At 38.9% G+C, this 20,175-nt stretch overlaps 1 protein-coding gene across 10 annotated transcripts in view; it reads right to left on the bottom strand.

Annotated features, from left to right (window-relative positions):
• EGF (epidermal growth factor) overlaps positions 1-20,175 on the bottom strand; it is a 105,484-nt gene that overhangs the window by 51,136 nt on the left and 34,173 nt on the right. For 8 of the 10 annotated variants that reach the window (XM_002815059.5, XM_063723573.1, XM_063723575.1 and 5 more), the window contains exons 3-7: positions 17,962-18,143; positions 17,328-17,555; positions 16,077-16,279; positions 1,897-2,022; positions 366-488 (exon numbers count right to left, since the gene is read on the bottom strand). In XM_002815059.5, the coding sequence (XP_002815105.3) occupies positions 366-488; positions 1,897-2,022; positions 16,077-16,279; positions 17,328-17,555; positions 17,962-18,143 (862 nt within the window). The remainder of the gene's footprint in view (positions 1-365; positions 489-1,896; positions 2,023-16,076; positions 16,280-17,327; positions 17,556-17,961; positions 18,144-20,175) is intronic. The other 2 variants (XM_063723569.1, XM_063723574.1) reach the window with 2 other exon arrangements.

The following is a 20,175-nucleotide window of genomic DNA, read 5'->3' as shown; positions in this document are numbered from 1 at the left end:
GTCTCACTCCATCACCCAGGCTGAAGTACAGTGGCTTGATTTCAGCTCACTGCAGCCTCCTCCTCCCGGTTCAAGTGATCCTTCTGCCTCAGCCTTCTCAGTAGCTGGAACCACTGGCGTGGGCCAACATGCCTGGCTAATTTTTTTTTTTTTTTTTTTTTTTGTATTTTTAGTAGAGATAGGGTCTCACCATGTTGCCCAGGCTGGCAGTCATCCATGTTTTAAAAAGCCAAACAAAATAAAACTCCAAGATAATTATGATGCACACTGCTGATTGAAGATCACCAGCCCAGATCATAGCCACCTTAGAAACATATTGAAAATGAAGAATACTAATGCAATAAATACTTGTTGCTATGACTTACGATGACATCGTTTCCCATCAGGAAGCAGAACAAATCCTACAGGGCATGTGCAGTAATAGGATCCAGGGGTGTTTTTACACCCAAGAGTACAGCCATGATTCCAAAAAGCACATTCATTAACATCTGCACAATGACAATAGCACAATACATTCAAATGGCTATTCTTGAAAATAAATTGTGCTATCACTAATAAGTCATCACAACGCAGGGTATCTCACATTTGTATATGCTGTAATTGATCATGGAAAGTCTGTTTTCCATACTTTAGCAAAGGGTAAAATAAGTCAGTTAAATGATGATAAAAGCCATTTCTATTCTGTCACATTTTATGCTTTTGTTTTCCCTGAGATAGAATCTGGTTCTGTCTCCCAGGCTGGAGTGCAATGCCACGATCTCAGCTCACTGCAACCTCTGCTTCCCAAGCTCAAGTGATCCTCCCACCTCAGCCTCCTGAGTAGCTGGGACTACAAGTGCACACCAAAACACTCAGCTAATTTTTGTATATTTTGTAGACATGGGATTTTGCTACACTGCTCAGGCTGATCTTGAACTCCGGGACTCAAGTGATCTGCCCGCCTTAGCTTCCCAAAGCGCTGGGATTACGAGTGTGAGTCACCACGCCTGGCCCAGCTTATACTTTCAAATACAGATTTTCATATTAGAATAACCCTTGGAAAAAAGGCAGCATTATTTCCCCTGAAAAGATATAGCATGCCATTTAAGTTAAGGACTCTTGAAAGCTCTTTACAAGCTTAGGACATTTCCTATTGTGCTCTTCACCCTTCAAGACTGAACAGAGCCCTTTCCCTAAACGTGGAAACCTTCTCCAGCAGTTTTATTCTGGCTGAAGCCCTAGCCTTCCAGCTCACTATCTCTATGCCATGGCTTTCACCCATTGGTCCCATGTAAGCAGGGGGTTATAATTAACAGGCAGGTGCTAGATTTACCTGAGGTCTCACTCCAGCTAATTCCACTGGATGTGTGCTGCAGCTATTGGATTCTTTTCATCACTAAACTACTGCACCTTCCAGGAAAAAGGACATAGTATTTCTCCTGAGTTCATTGCACTTGGTCCAGAATCTCAAAACAGGAGGATCCCTAGACAAACCAGCCTGGTTCAGTTTCCCAGGCTTCCTACTAGATCTTCTTGGGATAAGATAGGAGTCACATACTCTTTGAGACTCTTACGATCCCTATGAAACCACTCCCCTAAAAATGTACACATACTGAAATTGTGCACACAAACGCAGAGGCTGGTAGAATCCACTTAGAGAATCCCTGCCTTATATCAACCCCTAAGCATCCTCTCAGAGTGTTTGATCTAGAAACACAAGATATGAAGATAGGAAAGTATTAATAAAGGCTTTACAAACAAGAAAAAATAAATAAAAAATAGTCTTCAGGGGTAGCGCGGGGGACAGGGAGAATGGACTTGAAGTTGGTTTTCCACTGAGGCTCTGGCTGGCCCACTGAGGACAAGCCGCTGGCTCAGTTGAGCATTCCTCCCCTCAAGCAGCAACTCTTCCATTACCTTCACAGTACTTCCGGTCTCGACTTAGGGCGTATCCCTCTGCACACGTGCACAAGTGTGACTGGGGGTCTTGCCCACACACAGTGCTGCTGCAGTTTCCTTTCCTCAATTTGCGAAGTTTCTGCTCTAAAAGAGAAGATGCTTTATTTGGAGTGGGGCCGTGTTTTGACAGAGGACACTGCTAAATCTCTTACTGATTCTTAAGAGGTCTTACCTCCCTACAACGTCTGCAGCTGCATCTCTCATGGAGGCAAACTTAGCCAGAGCTCAGATTCCCCAGCATCCCAAAGCCCACTTTTTTCTCCAATTGTATTACTTCTCCAAAACCTCTCAGGATTGGGCATCCTGATTAGCTGGAGATGTCATTTCTTAGGTTGCAAATACTAAACACTACTTATTAGCTTTTTCATTCTAATTTACTTTTATCACAAAAAAGCACACAAATTCTGCAAATGAAATAATCTGCTTAAGAAATAAAAAGAGATTCAAACCTAAGAATACTTTTTTTTTTTTTTTTTTTTTTTGAGACACGGTCTCCCTCTGTCACCCAGGCTGGAGTGCAGTGGCACGATCTTGGCTCACTGCAACCTCAGCCTTCTGTGTTCAAGCAGTTCTCCTGCCTTGGCCTCCTAAGTAGCTGGGATTACAGGTGCAAACCACCACACCCAGCTAATTTTTGTATTTTTAGTAGAGACAGGGTTGGCCAGGCTGGTCTCGAACTCCTGACCTCAAGTGATCTGTCCACCTCAGCCTCCCAAAGTGTTGGGATTACAGGCATGAGCCACCGTGCCTGGCCAAGAATACTTTTTAAGTGTAATATTTATAGGTTAGATATGTAAGCTACTTAGCGGTTTTTAATATCATTATTTAATGAACATCTTTCAGACTCAATATATATCATTGCCATATCTCTGCTCCTCAAATTTCTGAAGTTATTGCTGCCAGTGTCCCATGTGTTCCAAATATTCCATAATAAACAGTAAAATCTGCTCAGTGAGTTGGGTGTTTGGGTTGAATTAGCCAGCTATATTGAACAAGTGGTCAATTTTGTACCATTGATTTTCAGAGCCAGAATCAAGGGCTAAACTAGTAACACCTACAGTTGGCCCTCCGTATCTGTGGATTCAACCAACTTAGGACTGAAAATATTTGGGAAAAAAATTCCACAAAGTGAAGTTCCAAAAAGCAAAACATGAATTTGCCACATGCCAAGCACTATGTTGAATTCACAGGAATGAAGTGATGTAGGCATTGTATTAGGTATTATAAGTAATTTGGAGATGATTTAAAGTATATGGGAGGATGTGGCTAGGTTATATACAAATACACCGTTTTATATTAGGGACTTAAGCATCTGCAGATTTGGGTAGCTTACCAATCCCCCACAGATACTGAGGTACAACTGCATATCTCTTTCCAAAAAGTTAATGAGATTTTTGTCTCTTTTGCACCCTATTTTTTGCCCATTTTAAAAACAATAGGACCACTGTGACATACTATGAGAAATACAGGAGTAAGCCTGAGCGTAAGGGCAGATACCTAGAATGCAGGTAGATACAGAGGCCAGAGGTCTGGCAAGAGATGAAGGATGAGGAAAACTATTGGGGTCATGGATTCTGAAGCAATGGCATTGTTAAAATCAGCTAGAGCTGATATATCATGGGAAAAGCTGAGGACCTGAGGAAAGGACTGCTGAGAACACCACCATTGCTGGGAAGAACACAGGAAACTCAAATCAGCAAGAGCCTGAGCAAAGTGGGCAGAGGGCCTGAGACTGTTCTCCAAATAGGCTTGGTTTCTCTGATCTGTTTATCTACTAATAAAGAAGTCTCCTCTGTCTGTACCCATTTCCTTCTACTTCAAATCTCAAAAGATAAAATTTCAACACATTTAATTAAATGGTCAAATTGGCTTTTATTTGGGATTCATGAATTGGGAAACATCTTGTCTAAAAATAGACAGATGCTACACTGGCTGTGGCAGCACATTCAGTTTTGTGATATCGCTTGAGCATGATACATATAGTTGACTGGTTAACATCAGTTTACTTCAGGTTACTTTCCTCGTAAAAGTTAAACCAGATGGGATTTCCTTATGATACCAATTAAAGCTGACCTGTTTGAGGATTTGGCTATCATCTCTCTCCTGATCCCTCAGGGGGTCAGATAAACAAGTTAGTTTTGGTTTGTTGATGTGGAATCTTAGCATGAGTGACTTAATTTTGGTTTGGTCTGTTGGGGCCTATTGCAGGAGCTCAGTCCAAATCAGTTGCCTCCCATAAATTTTATTTAACATCAGTAGACATGACCAATAACAGTAAGATTCAGTAGAAACATATTCTTGCTCCCTTGAAAATGTCCCTAGTGTACATTGAGATAACCGGAGAGTATGCCACCCTCAGAGATTCTAATTTGGTATATCAGAGGCTCAGGAATCTGCATTTTTACAGAATCAGGAGTGATTATGATGTCAGGAGGCTGCTTCACACCACACTTTAAGAAACACTGGCCTAATGTACTAGTGAAACATTACACCTTCATCTTAGTTACAAGTAATTACTTTTAGCTAGTCTGTGTTATTTCCTTAGTTATTTTAAACCTGTTTTTTCAAATCTCTACAAAATTAAATGCAAAATCAGTCTTGTCAACTTTCAATACCATTGCAGTATTACCTGCTAAATCAGTTAAGATTTATATTGAATGGTCTTATGGACAACTGATTCCAAAAATTTTATTTCTTGCCTATGATCTTTATGCCAATTATACATGTATAGTTACATTATTTTTCATGTTCTATATGCTTCACTTAAACTATCAAAATTTTAAGCAAAATTAAAAATAAAATGGCCTAAATTTTAAAAGTAAATGACTAAAATTAGAAACTTGTAAATATTGCAGACAAAATTCATCCACTTTAAATTTCTTTTTAAAAAGCAGTAATGTGTTTAACTTTTATTTTTACAAACTTTACAAGTTAACAACAACAAAAATCCAGGAAGGTTTGAGTTGGCCTTTTAATAGCACTGAAATGCTACAGTTTCTCGAGGTAACAAAAAATTGAAACATTATGCTTCTTATAAAAAATCTTTCCTTTGCCCTATAAAAATCTTTCCAAACTCAGCATGCTGGATGATTACTGGATTACGAATCAGGAAAACTGAATTTTGTCTTGGTTCTTCCTTTTACAGCACATCACTTTATCTCTTTGACCTAAGTTTCCTAATTCACAAAATAAACTTGTTGAAATAGATATTCGCTGAGATCCCTCTTTTAAAAAAATTCTATAGTTATAAACAGAATTAAATGTTGGTGATAAATTCTTCTGAGTTTATACCTTTAAAGATTATCAAACCTTAATTACTGCTTATAGTATGGTAACAGAGAATCAAACTATCTAATGAAGAAAACAACTATTGTCTCAGGCGTAGAAAATGCTTTGTTCTTCTAGATCCAGTATATATTTTTCTTTTTTCCCATACCTTTCTACTACCTCTCACCTGGATTTGTATCTATTCTTATCACGATCATCCCATTGTCACCACCACAATTATGTATATGCATCTTTTTTCCATTGATAAACTTCTGAGGATAAGGCATGTGCCCTAGTCACATTTATAGTCCCAGTAACACCTAGCATGGTGCCTTTTACAACACAGGCATCCAGTAAACATCTAATACATCCACAAAAAAACCCTGTGATCATGTCACCTGCAACCTAACTCCCTATTTGTTTTTTCCTCAAAGTTCCAATCAACCTTAGAGCTAGCACTCAAAACAGTTTGTCACAAGATGTTAGCCAGTACTTTTTCCACTATACCATGCTGCTGATGGCTTTTAGTGATGCTTATTAACAATATACATCACTCTTCAATAATGGACATAGGCAGGAAAGAAATCACTATTCTCCTCTGCCTAGTTGTGCTGATGACGTGACCTGAATTCAGACACTAAACACTTTAAAAGGTCATTTTAGGTGGTGGCACAACACAGAGGATTGAGGATTATATTTTCTTTAATCTCCTTAATCTTCTGCTGTTCTTTAGCTTCAAAATAGGCCAAAGCCAGCCTGAGAATGCTGCTGCTGACCTCAGATAACACTCCTTCTCAGAGCTGAGCAATGAGGCTTAATTACCTCTGAGATCAATTAAAGCTCCTAATCATGGAGTTTAATGTCCACCACCAACTGCACCTTCAATAACTGCCTGGCTAGCACGCAGGCACTCATGAGCTTTACTATAGCCCAGTAAATCTGTAGATTTTACCCTGGCCCAGTTCTGAAACAATGCACTTGGGATTTGCCTTTCCTGTTTTTTTCCACTGATCACATCTTTGTCTACCTCAAATTCCATGTAAGACTCACCTCATCAACAAAGCCTTTCTAGTCTCTTCCATTCAAACCCATTAACTTTGGTCATTCTAAAGTCATAACTAAATATTTGGCATCCCCAATATTTAGCACATAACAATAAAAATTTTGAATAACACCTTGTAAAGTATTTATATTATCACATTTCATTTTCATAACAAGCCCTTGAGCTATGCAGAGCAAGTATCATCTTCCATTTTACAATTAGGAAATAGTGCCTTGTTAAGGATCACATAGAAAATAGGGTGTAGAACTGGGATGCTATTCCAAGCCCTTTGACTGTAACCCCCCTCTTTTTACCAGATATGTAAAATTCTATGTGTGTGTGTTTATATTTATGCATTTGTATAAATATAAACATGCACATAAAATATGTTAGTTTTATGAAATGTCTATAAAAACCTGGTTATATTCTTGCTTCATTTGTTTATTGTCTTCATCATTAATGAGTTCTCAATAATGACTGCCTCAACTTCCTCAAAAAACTTCTCAAACTGAACAGTATAGAAGTTCACTGTTGTCAGTAATAGAAATACAAGGAAGAAAATACAAGAATGGCCATTCTGTGCTATTGGAATCCCTAATTACAGTAAAAAAAGAAAAAAGTCACCTAGCCAGAATTTAGCCACTTGGTATCATAGCCATCTGTACCCTTTTAGGAATCAAAAAGTAAATGAATCAACAAACTTAAAGCACTTTAAAAATAATGTTTTTGGCCAGGTGCAGTGGCTCACACCTGTAATCCCAGCACTTTGGGAGGCCAAGGTGGGCAGATCACCTGAGGCCAGGAGTTGGAGACCAGCCTGGCCAACATGGTGAAACCCCGTCTCTACTAAAAATACAAAAATTAGCCAGGTGTGGTGGCACGCACCTGTAGTCCCAGCTTCTTGGGAGGCTGAGACATGAGAATTGCTTGAACCTGGGAGGCGGAGGTTGCAGTGAGCCGAGATCATGCCACTACACTCCAGCATGGGTGACAGAGTGAGACTTCGTCTCAAAATAAATAAATAAATAAATAAATAAAATGCTTTTAACTCTTAGAAGAGCCCTTCAGGCCCATTGAGTCTTTTCTTATTGTACCCTCATTTCTGGCAGTTTGGTTGCCCATAGCAGGAAGATGGAAAATACAAGGTATGACATGTGTACAACTATTATGTATCCATAATTAAAAATACATTTTAAAAAGACAAGGTGTATATGCCTCCACTCCCATTGTCACCACCGCACCCCACCCATATTCACCAATGGTAGAAGTGGCTGTGTGAGTCCAGTGTTCTTTCTTACTAAGCCCAGATGTAGCCTTAACCTTGCATTCCAGGCTGCCAGTGTCAATGGCTGCAAGACAGTTGGTAATTTCCCACACAGACTAGAAACTCCAGGTCAGGGTTCCTTCCAGAGAAAGATAGTACAATTTGAGTATCAAAATGGTAATAATTACAGTGAATAAAAATGTCAATTATTTTTAAGAATCCATGACTTTATAGAGATGATTAAAGAAAAAGTGACCTTTGGAGGATACTGGAGGGTTAGGACACTAACTCTTTATTTTGAAAACAGGTAAATTAAGAAATAGGATCGAACACTGAATTTACCTTTCCTATAAAAGCTCCTCCTCCTCAGGACAATCATATATCTGATTTGGAAAGGCTCCTCTTTGTATAAGAATCCCAGCTAATATATGCATAAACAGTGATAGAATTAGAATGTCATTGCTTTGAACCTCTAATAAAAAATGGCTCCATGCAATGATAATCAATAGCTTCTAAAACCATTAAGCAAAAGGCTGATGGGGAACTTGCAGTGGCTGGACCAGGCTGGTGACTTCTGAAATGCTAATTAATTTTGAACATCACAAAAAAGAATAAGAACCAGCCCCGTGTGCCTTTTAATGTGGTACAAAGGGGAAGCTTACAGAACCACCTGCAGTGCCACCCATAAAGCATTCTTGCAAACAATCTGATTCTGATCAGATTTCTAAGCCTAAACTACCAGTTTATAGATAACAAGGAAATTAGAGAAACATGTTAAATGACACATGGGGATATAATCTGCAAGATCCAGAAAGTGAAAAATCCTACAGGACTAATGATCTGGTTTCCTGAACAAACAAGTGGCAAGAAAAAGCCTCAGGTTAGAAAATAAACAGAGGCCACAGCCAAGCATGTGAAAACCTGCAACATGTGAGAGCCAGCAGCAAGAAAGAAAACATAAAAGTGATAAAGAGCAATTTCAAGTATTTAAAAGACATTTCAAATGGCAGCCATTTGGTGTCAGGGCAAACCCAGCTTTGCCCCAAACCAGCCCTATGCTTGCTGCAATGGCATGTATCCTTGTAAATGTGACTCTAGTCACTAAGAAAATGTCAGTAACTATAAATGATGCTAAGAAAATATAGCAATACATATTTTACTAATATTTCCATGAAGAATAACAGAATTTTATGTGTTTAAACTAATAATTTAAAATTATATGAATTAAATTTTATCTTTCTAGGATGATTCTTTTCCAGTTGTTTCAAAATAACCAAGATTTTATAGTAGACACTCCGGCAACAAAATAATCAAAATGAATTAGACTCCCACCTTGGCAATTTTAGCTATACTAATTGCTTCCAGAAGCAAGTGCATTTCCAGCTGGAGATAATTCTCCTTCATGAACTCACAGGATTAAATTCAGCCATCTTTTTGTGCATGAAATGAATGTAAAGCATTTTACACAGTGTTAGTAATAAACAACCTTCATTTCCCAAAGAATATGCTTTTGAAGCTCTCTTATAGCTTAAAACTGAAATCTACATTTAAAGGATACAGAAAAAAGCAAAAATATTTGGACGTTTTACAACATAATATCTATGAGCAATAAAGTAGTTGTAAAATCCCCAGATGTTGAACTTGAAATAATTGTCATTAAGATGTGTACAAAAATGTTCCCACACTATTTCTGAGATTTGTATAATAGTGTAGGTATCAGGGCAGCCAGAATATCTGGCTAATAAGTTTAATCATGCCAACAAAAAATGTGAGATTCATTCTGTGCCTGTTTTCGGATAGCCGGAGAGAAGTAAGAGAGAAAGAGAAAGATTTTAAGTTTCTGAAATGGAAAAAAAAAATTAAAGAAAAATGTAAAAAGAGAGAGAGAAATAGGGTTTTGACTCCATGATCTGTGCAAACTGAAGCACTTAACTACCAGGAGGCCATGGATAAATAATGATATGCTGAATTACAAGCTTTCTCAAAACAAATAAGGTACATCTAAAACATGAAATGATAGATAATAGAGTGTATTTGGAGAGCAGCATGTTATCAGTCTGCCTGGTTTCAAATCCCAATTCCACCACCCTGTGACCTTCAACAGGCTATTGTAACATCTCTAAACCTCAGAACTTTTAATTTATAATATTACACTAATTATCACACTTAATTAATAGAGCTGTTGTAAAGATTAAGTGAGATATTATAAGGAAAGCCCTTAAATTATCACAAGAACAGATAATTTTGTACCCATGCAATAATTATGGCATCTCTATGAGCCAAGAAGTTGCATGCACTTAGATAGGTTATTTCAAATTCTAATTGAAACAAACAAACAACAACAACAAAAACCTATGTACTCAGATATTATGTATATTTAAAACTTATTCGTTATTATATTATTTAGGAGATAGAGTGCCAAAGAATTTTTTTTCATTTGGTTTTTTTTTTTTTTTTTGGTGGGGGGGTGGGGTTTGACACAGAGTCTTGCTCTGTTGCCCAGACTACAGTGCAGTGGCCCGATCTTGGCTCACTGAAACCTCTGCCCCCTGAGTTCAACTGGTTCTCCTGTCTCAGCCTCCCAAATAGCTGGGATTACAGGCGGATGCCACCACACCCAGCTAATTTTTGTGTTTTATTTTATTTTATTTTATTTTTTAGTAGAGACAGGGTTTCACCATGTTGGCCAGGCTGGCCTTGAACTCCTGACCTCAAGTGATCCACCCACCTTGGCCTCCCAAGGTGCTGGGATTACAGGTATGAGCCACCGTGCCTGGCTTGCTTGTTTTTTCAACTCTTGTTTCTTAAAGTTGTTTAGGCATTGGGAATGCAATGGAAAGTTGTATTCTCTGTCCTCCAAGGACTAAGGAATATAAAAAGACAGACAACTCCAGCAAAGCATGGTAAGTGTCATATGATTAGGGAAATTCTCTGAGAACACATTCCCTGAGAATACCTTCTCTGGAACAGCTAACTTAGGCTCACAGTGGATCAAGGAAGGTGTTCCTGAAGGAAGTCATGTTGGAGCTGTTTCTCAGAGGATGAGGAGAGACAGCCGGTAAAGGGACGGAGATGGCCAGTTCCTGAGCATGCAGACTGGGCTGCAGGAGAGAGCAAGTGTGCCTCATGAAAGGAAAGTACATCTTTGAGAATGGTTGCAACAGAGAATGTAATATAAACAAGGGTGAGAGAAGAAGCTGAGAAATGAGCAGAAGGCTTGGTGAGCCCAAGGAAGAGGCTTCACTTTAATTATTGGTGATTAGGAATTGTCAGCAGATTTTAATCAAAGAGTGACATGACTGGGACTTCTTTTTTGAGGGATTATGCTCCCTGCAGCAGAGAAAATGGAGACAGGGATACTAGTCAGGAGGATGCTGGAGAGAGAAACCTGCAGGAAGGGCAGAGTGGTTAGATCGTAAGGGGTAGAATTGTTGGGATGCAGAGACTGATTTCGTGGGATGAGAGTAAGGAAGATGAAGGAACAGGCAACTTCTTGGTTTCTGCTTTGGGAGACGCGGTGGAGAGTGATGCCATTCATTGGGTTGATGACACTAGAGGGAGAGGAGCTGGGGAAGGGGGAGGTGAAAGTTGGTAGGTTAGTTATTTTCTTTGAGCCTGAAACACTTGCAAGAAATCCAAGTAGACATGCTTACAAGGCAGATAATTATAAGGGCCTTGATAAGGATATTTTTACTGAGCCCAAATACATGCATTTTATGTGCCCACTACAGGACCCGGAGCTTGGAAGGTGCAGACAGCAAGCAAGCATGGCCCAGAAGAAGGACTAGGGCAACTGCTCTTCAGGAAACTGGTCAGATCATCAGAAAACGGCCTGATGGTGAAACTGTGGCTCTATTACTTTGACTTGGGATGCAGCATGCAGACATATCTGCAGCATGAAGCTCCTCTAGAACCAGACAACCTGAATCTACAAGGTAAGGACTTGTTCAAACCAACAAATCAATCTTCCGTGTGAAGCTCTGTGGCTTTGCCTTTGTAAGCCCTTCCCTTGCCTTGGCCAGACAGTCTTCACCAGAGCTGCTCCTTTTTGTATATTATGAATAAATTCCCATGTTTTAAGTCAATTATCACTGTAGTTTATAGCAGATCTTTGCAGCTTGACACTCATTATGCCTGAGTCCTTTTTTTAAAAAAATTTGTCTAGAGCTCAAAAAAAAAAAAGGGGGCCTGAACTACAAATAATAGATTCAAGAGTCCTGTGGGCTGTTGCATAGGAATGACATGGGTTGTGTCAACTTTAGAGAGTAATAATGCACACAACCGTATGAATAGTTCTGAGAAATTCCACTCAAGAAAAAACTCATTCAACTTTATTGAACACACCATCTCTAAATCACTTGGCCCCGAAAGTTTTTTTTCCCCTAAGTAACCTCATTAAATCCCATAGAACTAGAGTTCTGAGGCCAGGCATGGTGGCTCAAGCCTGTAATGCCAGCACTTTGGGAGGCTGAGGCAGGTGGATCACCTGAGGTCAAGAGTTTAAGACCAGCCTGGCCAATATCGTGAAACCCTGTCTGTACTAAAAATACAAATTAGCTGGGCGTGGTGGTGGGTGCCTGTAATCCCAGTGACTCGGGAGGCTGAGGCAGAGAGAATTGCTTAAAACCCAAGAGGCGGAGGTTGCAGTGAGCTGAGATTACGCCACTGCACTCCAGCCTTAGTGATAGAGCGAGACTCTGTCTCAAAAAAAAAAAAAAAAAAAAAACTAGAGTTTTGTAGAACATGCTTTGACAAATGATAGCTTAGGCATTTTGCAAGAAGTAAGTTTATTCATACTCATATTTGTATAAATATTTATATTTTATAAGAAAAAGAATATCAACCAGATTATATGATTTTTCTGTTATTTCTTCATTGAAGTAGTTTTACTACTAAATGTTTTGTAAAGCAAAGTACCACTTTCCAGATCACCAGAGGAGCTGCAATTTAGGCATAATATCCATGAGGAACTAACCAGCCTCTAGAGAAGTATGTCTTTACATCTGAAGGATGGGCTGGGCACAGTGGCTCATGCCTGTAACCCCAGCACTTTGGGAGGCTGAGGCAGGCAGATCGCTTGAGCTCAGGAGTTTGAGACCAGCCGGGGTAATATGGTGAAACCCCACCTCTACCAAAAATACAACAAAATTAGCCAGGTGTGGTGATGCACGACTGTAATCCCAGCTACTCGGCAGGCTGAGGCAGGAGGATTGCTTGATGCCAGGAGATGGAGGTTGCAGTGAGCCGAGATCGCACATTGCACTCCAGCCTGGGCAACAGAGCCAGACTTCATCCCCCTAAAAAAAAAAAAAAATCTTAAAGATGTCAAACACATTGAAAACCTGATAAAATTTATATACCATCTCGCTAGGTGGAACAGTGCATATTTTCATCTAACCCATAAAATCAAGAGATCCACAGACTCTACATCACAGGTAAAGAGCTCTTGCTTTCTAAGACACTAAAACAATTTAAACCTAATCAATAATGGGCAAAGTAACAGTGCCCCTGAAATCAAAAGTCCTTTGCCTGTGGAGTATGTGTGAAGTGCATCCTTTGGTCAGTAACTGGAGCCAATCTCCAATGCCAACTCTCTTCCAGGTTCCAGATTTGTCTGTGGCTCTGCAGCTGGCAGAGGCTTTCCAATCAAATTCTATTACTTGCCACATTGTTTGGGGCCGCTCTTTAGTGAATCATTGTAGATTTTCTTCTGAAATTCATGCTTTCAGTTATCCTATTTGAACTGCCTGTCACAGAAGCTGAGTAGTGAGGGGCTCTGAAGAGACAATACATTTATGGTAGAAAGAACACTAAACTGAGAGACTGATGATAGGAAAATCTCCCCCACATTCATCATTAACTAGCTATGTGATCATGGAAAAGGTGCTCTATTTCTTCAGGTTTCTCAATGACAAAATAAGCAAAATTATTCCTACCCTTCCTGTCTCACAACATTGCTGTGACAAACCAATAAACTAAAGCCCATGAAAACACTTTGAAAATTCTGAGGTTACATATAAATGTAAGAGAGGGTGATGATGATGGCAGACATATCTCTAATTATTATGAATGGGACTCAGTAAATACTTATTCATAATGGTCCTTGGTTATGATTTTGTTGTGAGTCATCACCACTCAGACAATGAGTTGTATGTGAAGACAGCTTGAGTTGAAATTTCCCATGGAAGGTATGTGGCAGTGTATCAGATTCACTACCTTTATATGTAGACTATCTACACTACCATTATGGGTTCACCCATCTACTTTATAGCATTACCACTAGGTTGTTGTTATTTAATGTGGTGCTAGAACCCACAGTTGAACTGTTTCCCACAACTCTTGCTTTGTGAATTCAAGTGAGATTGTGCCACGGCACTCCAGCCTGGGCGACAGAGCAAGACTCCATCTTAAAAAAAAAAAAAAAAAAAGAAAGTAGAAGATATAAACAATTCTATCTCTGTTTCTGCACTTCAGAGGGCTATTTAAGGCTAACATTAAATATATTTTAAAACCTTCTTGAAATAAAACTTTTACATAAAGGTGAGATGTTAGCGTCACATCATTTATGATGTACATTGAGCAGCCTAACGATTATAACAAATTTTTAAAAACCTGACAACTTTTTTTTCTGTAGGCCCCTTGTGGTATTTCATAAAAGCATAACAACTTTTTTTTTTATTTTAATTTGAGACAGAGTCTCACTCTGTTACCCAGTCTGGAGTGTAGTGAAACGATCTTGGCTCACTGTGGCCTCTGCCTCCTGGGTTCAAGTGATCCTCCTGCCTCAGCCTCCCGAATAGCTGGGACTACAGGCATGCGCCACCATGCCTGGCTAATTTTTGTATTTTTAGTAGAGACAGGGTTTTGCCACGTTGGCCAGACTGGTCTCGAACTCGACCTCAAGTGATCTATCTACCTCGGCCTCCCAAAGTGCTGGGATTACAGGCCTGACAACTTTTTAAAAACAATTACATGCTATAGAATTCAAACACAGAAGACTATATTTAGAAGTGGAAATTTGGGACTGTGACTAGATTCAGTCAATCACTAATTCTTTTTACTAATATTTACCATCTAAAATTAATTTATTTATAAATATCTACTGTATATACGGTGGCTAAAAAAAACCCAAACAAAATAGACATAGTTTCTACCTGTGTGGCACTTACAATCAAATGGGAGAGAGAATCCAAAAAGAAAGCAAATGACTATGTAGTTACACCTTGTGATGAGCTCAGTGAAAGGTGTACTATGAAAAAAGTAAGAGGTGAAGGGGCCTATTTTGATTGGCTTATCAGAGAAGACCTATCTAAGCACATGACATTTAAGCTCAGAACTGAAGAGAAGTCTAAGCCAAGGAAGAGTGACTGCAAAACCCTAAAGGAATGAAGGAGATTAGCATGTTTGAGAAGTTATAGCAAGACTTGCACTAAATTTTAGTGAGGGATCACTAGAGCAGGTTGGTCAAATATTGATGAGACTGGTAAAATGCTGAACTTCAACCTAAGTGCAAAGAAAAGCTTTTGAAGGATTTTATGTAGGGGAGTGAATGGATCAGATTCAGAAAACAGAAGGATCAGTTGAGTGGCTACTATAGTAGGCCAAACAAAAAGTACCTGTCTGCTTAGACTATGGCAGTGGCAGTAGAGAAGAGAAGTGGACATCTGAAATGTATTTAGAAGGTAGAATGGAATGGATTCGGTGTTGGATTAGAAATTGGGGGTGAGACAGGGGGAAAAATCGAAGATGGCCCTGTAAGATCCCAGAATATGCCACTCCAAAATGGGAAGGATTGTTGAGCTTCAAACAATTAAAAAGAAAGAGATGCAGAAAAGCTCTATTTGCCTAAACGCAAGACATAGATTTACGAAGACAATAGGTACCCCCTCTCTACCAAGAATAACAAAAGTTAACCACTGAAGACAACTTTAGATCCTTACGGCCTGGCAATGGCTGCAGAGGTACCTGGCAATGGCTGCAGAGGTACCTACCTGCAAGGTAGCTACATTAAGCTTTATTAACTAGCATTTATCTGCCATTTATTTGCCTTCCCCCAAGTTGCTGCTCATAGAAACTCAAAGTTATTTTCCTCTGTCTTGTCACTTCTCTAAAAATTTACTGTTCTTTATTAAAGATACCATATAAACTGGCATTTAAAGCCACCTCTTTGAGAGCTATTCATTCCCCAGGTTTCTCCCATGTATATATAAAATGTACATGTTAATCCATTTCTATTTGTTTTTCTTTCTTTCTTTCTTTCGTTTTTGTAGAGACAGAGTCTTGCTGTGTTGTCCAGGCTGGTCTCCAACTCCTGGCCTCAAGCAATCCTTCCACCTCAGCCTTCCAAAATGTGGAGATTACAAGTGTGAGCCACCATGCCTGGCCTTCTATTTGTTTTTTTTTTCTGGTTAATCTGTCTTTTCTTACAGGGGTCTATTATAACTAAGATACATGAGGGTTGAAGAAAAAAATTTTTTTCCCCTACAACCCCTCATTGTCTGGCTCAAGCAGGTGAACGGGTGGGAACTATGTGTCAGGCCCTGTGCAAGGTCAGTGATGACTCACCAGGCTCCCAAGCATCATCTTCTGCCTTGGGTTGTGCGAGTGGATGCACTACTTTCAGTTCACCAGGTGGTACAAATGATGAATGGAGGTTAATTCTAACCATGTCCTTCCCAGTGTGTTTGTTGGCTATCCAAATTGTCTTCGTTTTCCATGTTGAATAGAAGATATGGTCACCAAAAAGGGACATTGCAAACAAATTGTGCCTAAAAAGCAACCACAAAAGAAAAAAGAACAGAGCATTTGTTCCTTGGCTTATTAGAATTTCACTTCATTTCAATTTATTGTCTAAGTTTTAACCACCTACGTTTTCAATTGTTTCTCATTTAAGTTTAGAAAAGTATATTAAGTTTAAAATTTTATTTATCTCCTCATACTCTGAGCTAATAAGATATAATTTCTAGCTCCAGATCCATTGTCTCATTCTTCTTTTAGTCATCCAACAAGTGTGATGAAAATGGGGAAGAAAATAGGAACAGGGTAAGAGTGGGTTTCTAGTGACATCAATTTCACATGACAAATTTCTGCCTCTTGCCACAAAGATGGAAAGTCAGTTGCTGGCATGATAGCAAACCAATGAAAGATAAAAATATGTAACATAATAATTCCAAAAAGAATAACTATGGTCAACATGTGAGAACTTATTATGTGCCAAATATTCTGTTAATTATTTTTGTTTGTATTCATTTACTTTCCCTTCACAATAATCCCAAGAGACTGATACTATGATTATCCTCACATTAAAGGAAACTGAGGATAAGAGAAGTTATAGAACCTACTCAAAGTCACTCATCTAACAGATGGTAAATCTGGAGCTTGAACTCAAGTCTTTTTTTTTTTTGAGACAGAGTCTCGCTCTGTCGCCCAGGCTGGAGTGCGGTGGCACGATCTTGGCTCACTGCAAGCTCCGCCTCCTGGGTTCTCGCCATTCTCCTGCCTCAGCTTCCTGAATAGCTGGGACTACAGGCGCCTGCCACCACGCCCGGCTAATTTTTTGTATTTTTAGTAGAGACGGGGTTTCACCGTGTTAGCCAGGATGGTCTTGATCTCCTGACCTCGTGATCTGCCTGCCTCGGCCTCTTGAAGTGCTGGGATTACAGATGTGAGCCGCCGCGCCCGGCCAAACTCAAGTCTTTTGGATTCAAAATCTATGGCCTAAACCACTATACCAGTTCCATTGACAAAAGTAAAATTAATTTATCTTGTGGACTTCAAATGACAATTGTTTTATTTTATACCAAGAGTAAAACTTACTGTGTTGGATGTTTACTAATGTGGACAGAACCTCCATCATAATCACAGGAGCAAATAAGAGAATTGCTTCCTTCTCTGTTGTACTGAATCCAAAACAGCCGCTTCTCAAGCACATCCAATGACACAGCTGTTATTTTCTCTGATGTCTCCAGCAGAGCCCTCACTTCCACACCATCGAGATCTGCTCTATAAAGGCTTCCAGCCACCTCTGAAGACCAAAATATAAACCTGAGGGCAAACACATTACATAGACCCAAAAATGAATGTATAGTGCCTTAAATGGCCAACTCTCTCAATGTTTCAGCAGCTCCTTCACAGGGCAAGTTTGACTATTTTGAATGAAAATTTATTCAACAAGTAAACACTGCCCTATTGTAGACATTACAGGTGATTTCAAGTTAGAAAGGGAATTATGCCTCTATAGCAGAAAACCATGATAGTTAGGAATATTTATGGGGGGATCCTGTCTCAGTTGAAATGCAGGCAACTGTCCTATAGAAAATGGTGCCTGTGTGCTGCAAAAGAGGGCTTTGGTCTCAGTGAGAGGATCCCTTTGAATTTAAAATGTTATAATTCTATCAATCTTCACTAGATTTGTAAATATATTTCAATGTCTGAATACAGCAGAATTTACCTTTCTACTGGATCAACTGCTATATTTGCAGGATATTTTAAAGCACTTAAAAGAACGTGGGAATTATTTCCTTTCATATCTGTTACTGTAATGATTCCTTCCTGATGATTTGACCAAATAACTTCTTCATTTATCCAATTTATTGCCATTCCAGAAACATTTTTCTCTATATTACATACTCTCTGCAAAATCAAATTTTAAAATTGTTATTAATACTTCCCCCATTCACAACAAAATTATTTTAATTTATATAAAAAGTCTATTCTTTTAAGTATTTGTCATCTTTACGCATTTCCAAAATTGTTTAAATAATAAAATAGTCACAGATATGGTGCCTTTGTTTTGATGCAGCATTTACCTCCTCCGGCCCCTAAGTAAATATTTCTGGAAATAGTATTTATATCATAGCTTTGAAACTAAAAATTATCCTACACACTATTTAAATTAGGAAGCCAACGATAATGTATTGATCATTTCAACTATAGTAATGGTGAAATTTTGATGCAACCGTAAAGACAGCTTATTTAATTCCATTTGCTAATGGAAATTTCCGGATCTTCAACTGATCAATTCCAAGCTATGCAAGATTTCCTTGGAGTCTGAGCTTACAGACATGAACTCGATGAATTTCTCATTGTGGCCTTTATTCTTCTGGCCCTCCTCCTCCAATAGGCCCCTTCCTTTCCATAGTCCTTCATGCCGTCACACTGTGACCAGAATAGCAGAGTGTCTTTTTAGGCACCTTGGGCTGTATTCCCAACTCTTTCATGATAAAAATGCCCAACCAAAACTTTTCGTATCTTTATTTCAGCCATGGGCAAGTAAGCTGGTCTTCTGGGGGAATGGAGGTTGCGAGGTGGGCAGAAGCCCCAATTTGTACTGTTAAAGATTTTCACGGTGTAAATATTCTACCACGGCAGACGTCCAGCCACCCAGGCGACATCACTGAAATCAGAGTTGGGCTGAAATTGCATAATCTCATAAGCCTGTGCTATTTCTACATTTCATACAAAGAAATCTAGCCAACTTATTTTACCATTGAAAATAATGACCAAAACCACAATTACCTTTGTGCCAACCCATTCCATTCATAAATTAGCTCACCCAGGTAAACTGTTTGCATTTTAACAGTTGTCCTTTATAAACAATGTTTTAACCCAAAGGAAGGAATATAAGGATGGAATTTTAGGCATCAGGCTGATCCTTTCCTAATGGCTTGATATAAATTCACAACGATTTTAAGTTTTTCCATGTTCTTGATAGGAAACCCTTCAGATTCTTAGACTCAAGAGTTTGAAACTATACTACCAGATGTCTGGAGGATAATGAGTAGCCATCCTTGTTAAAAGTGAGATTAGCAAGTATTGGAGACGTGATAAAACAGATTAGCACCTAATTGAAGCTTTTAAGAATAATTGGAAAGAGAAAGATTTGGCTAAAAAACAAAAAATATTGTGGACTTTGCGTTGAGAATCAACTCTTGAAGTTTCTCTAGTCATGTGCTCTTTGTAATCCATCACCAAATTGAGAGAAACATTCCTCCTGGGACTCATGTAAGGGTTCTACCAGCTAAAAAGAAAGATTAAGGATCTTTTGTATGTACTTGAAGCAAAGTACTTATCTGTCATCTGCTATATTATTTTTTTTCCTGAGTGCAAGCTCTGTGAGAATAAAAAGAAGAAAATTTTTCTTTCTACATGTCAGGTGCCAAAACCCATGACAGAGATTTTATACAGATAAAACAGAGTGTCTCAACTTCAGCGCTATTGACATTTGGGGCTTGACAATTCTTTATTCTGGGGCTGTTCTGCGTAGTGTGAGATGTTTTGCAGCATCCCAGGCCTTTACCCACTAGATGCCTGTATCGTCTCCACCTTCCTACCTCACATACTTGTGACAACCAAAAATGTTTCCAGACACTGCCAATTGTTCCCTCAGGGAAAAATTGCCCCCCACCTGAGAACTACTGGGGTACCTTACAAATAGCAAGAAATAATCCTGCAAATAATCTATCTTAATCATAAAATGGTGATCTGACTTAATAAACTCAGATATTTTCAAAATTACATTCATATCCTCACTTTCTCATTTTGGGGCTTCTGAAATATCAATGTGTGAATTTATTCAAGAATATACACCACAGATGTAGATTAAATAAATGCCTATATTTGGCAGACACACATTTGAACTGTTATATAATTTTCATTTATCTAT

Source organism: Pongo abelii, chromosome 3 (genome assembly GCF_028885655.2).
Source record: "Pongo abelii isolate AG06213 chromosome 3, NHGRI_mPonAbe1-v2.0_pri, whole genome shotgun sequence".
Classification (NCBI taxonomy): Eukaryota; Metazoa; Chordata; class Mammalia; order Primates; family Hominidae; genus Pongo; species Pongo abelii.
This window is presented reverse-complemented; position numbering and strand designations above follow the sequence as displayed.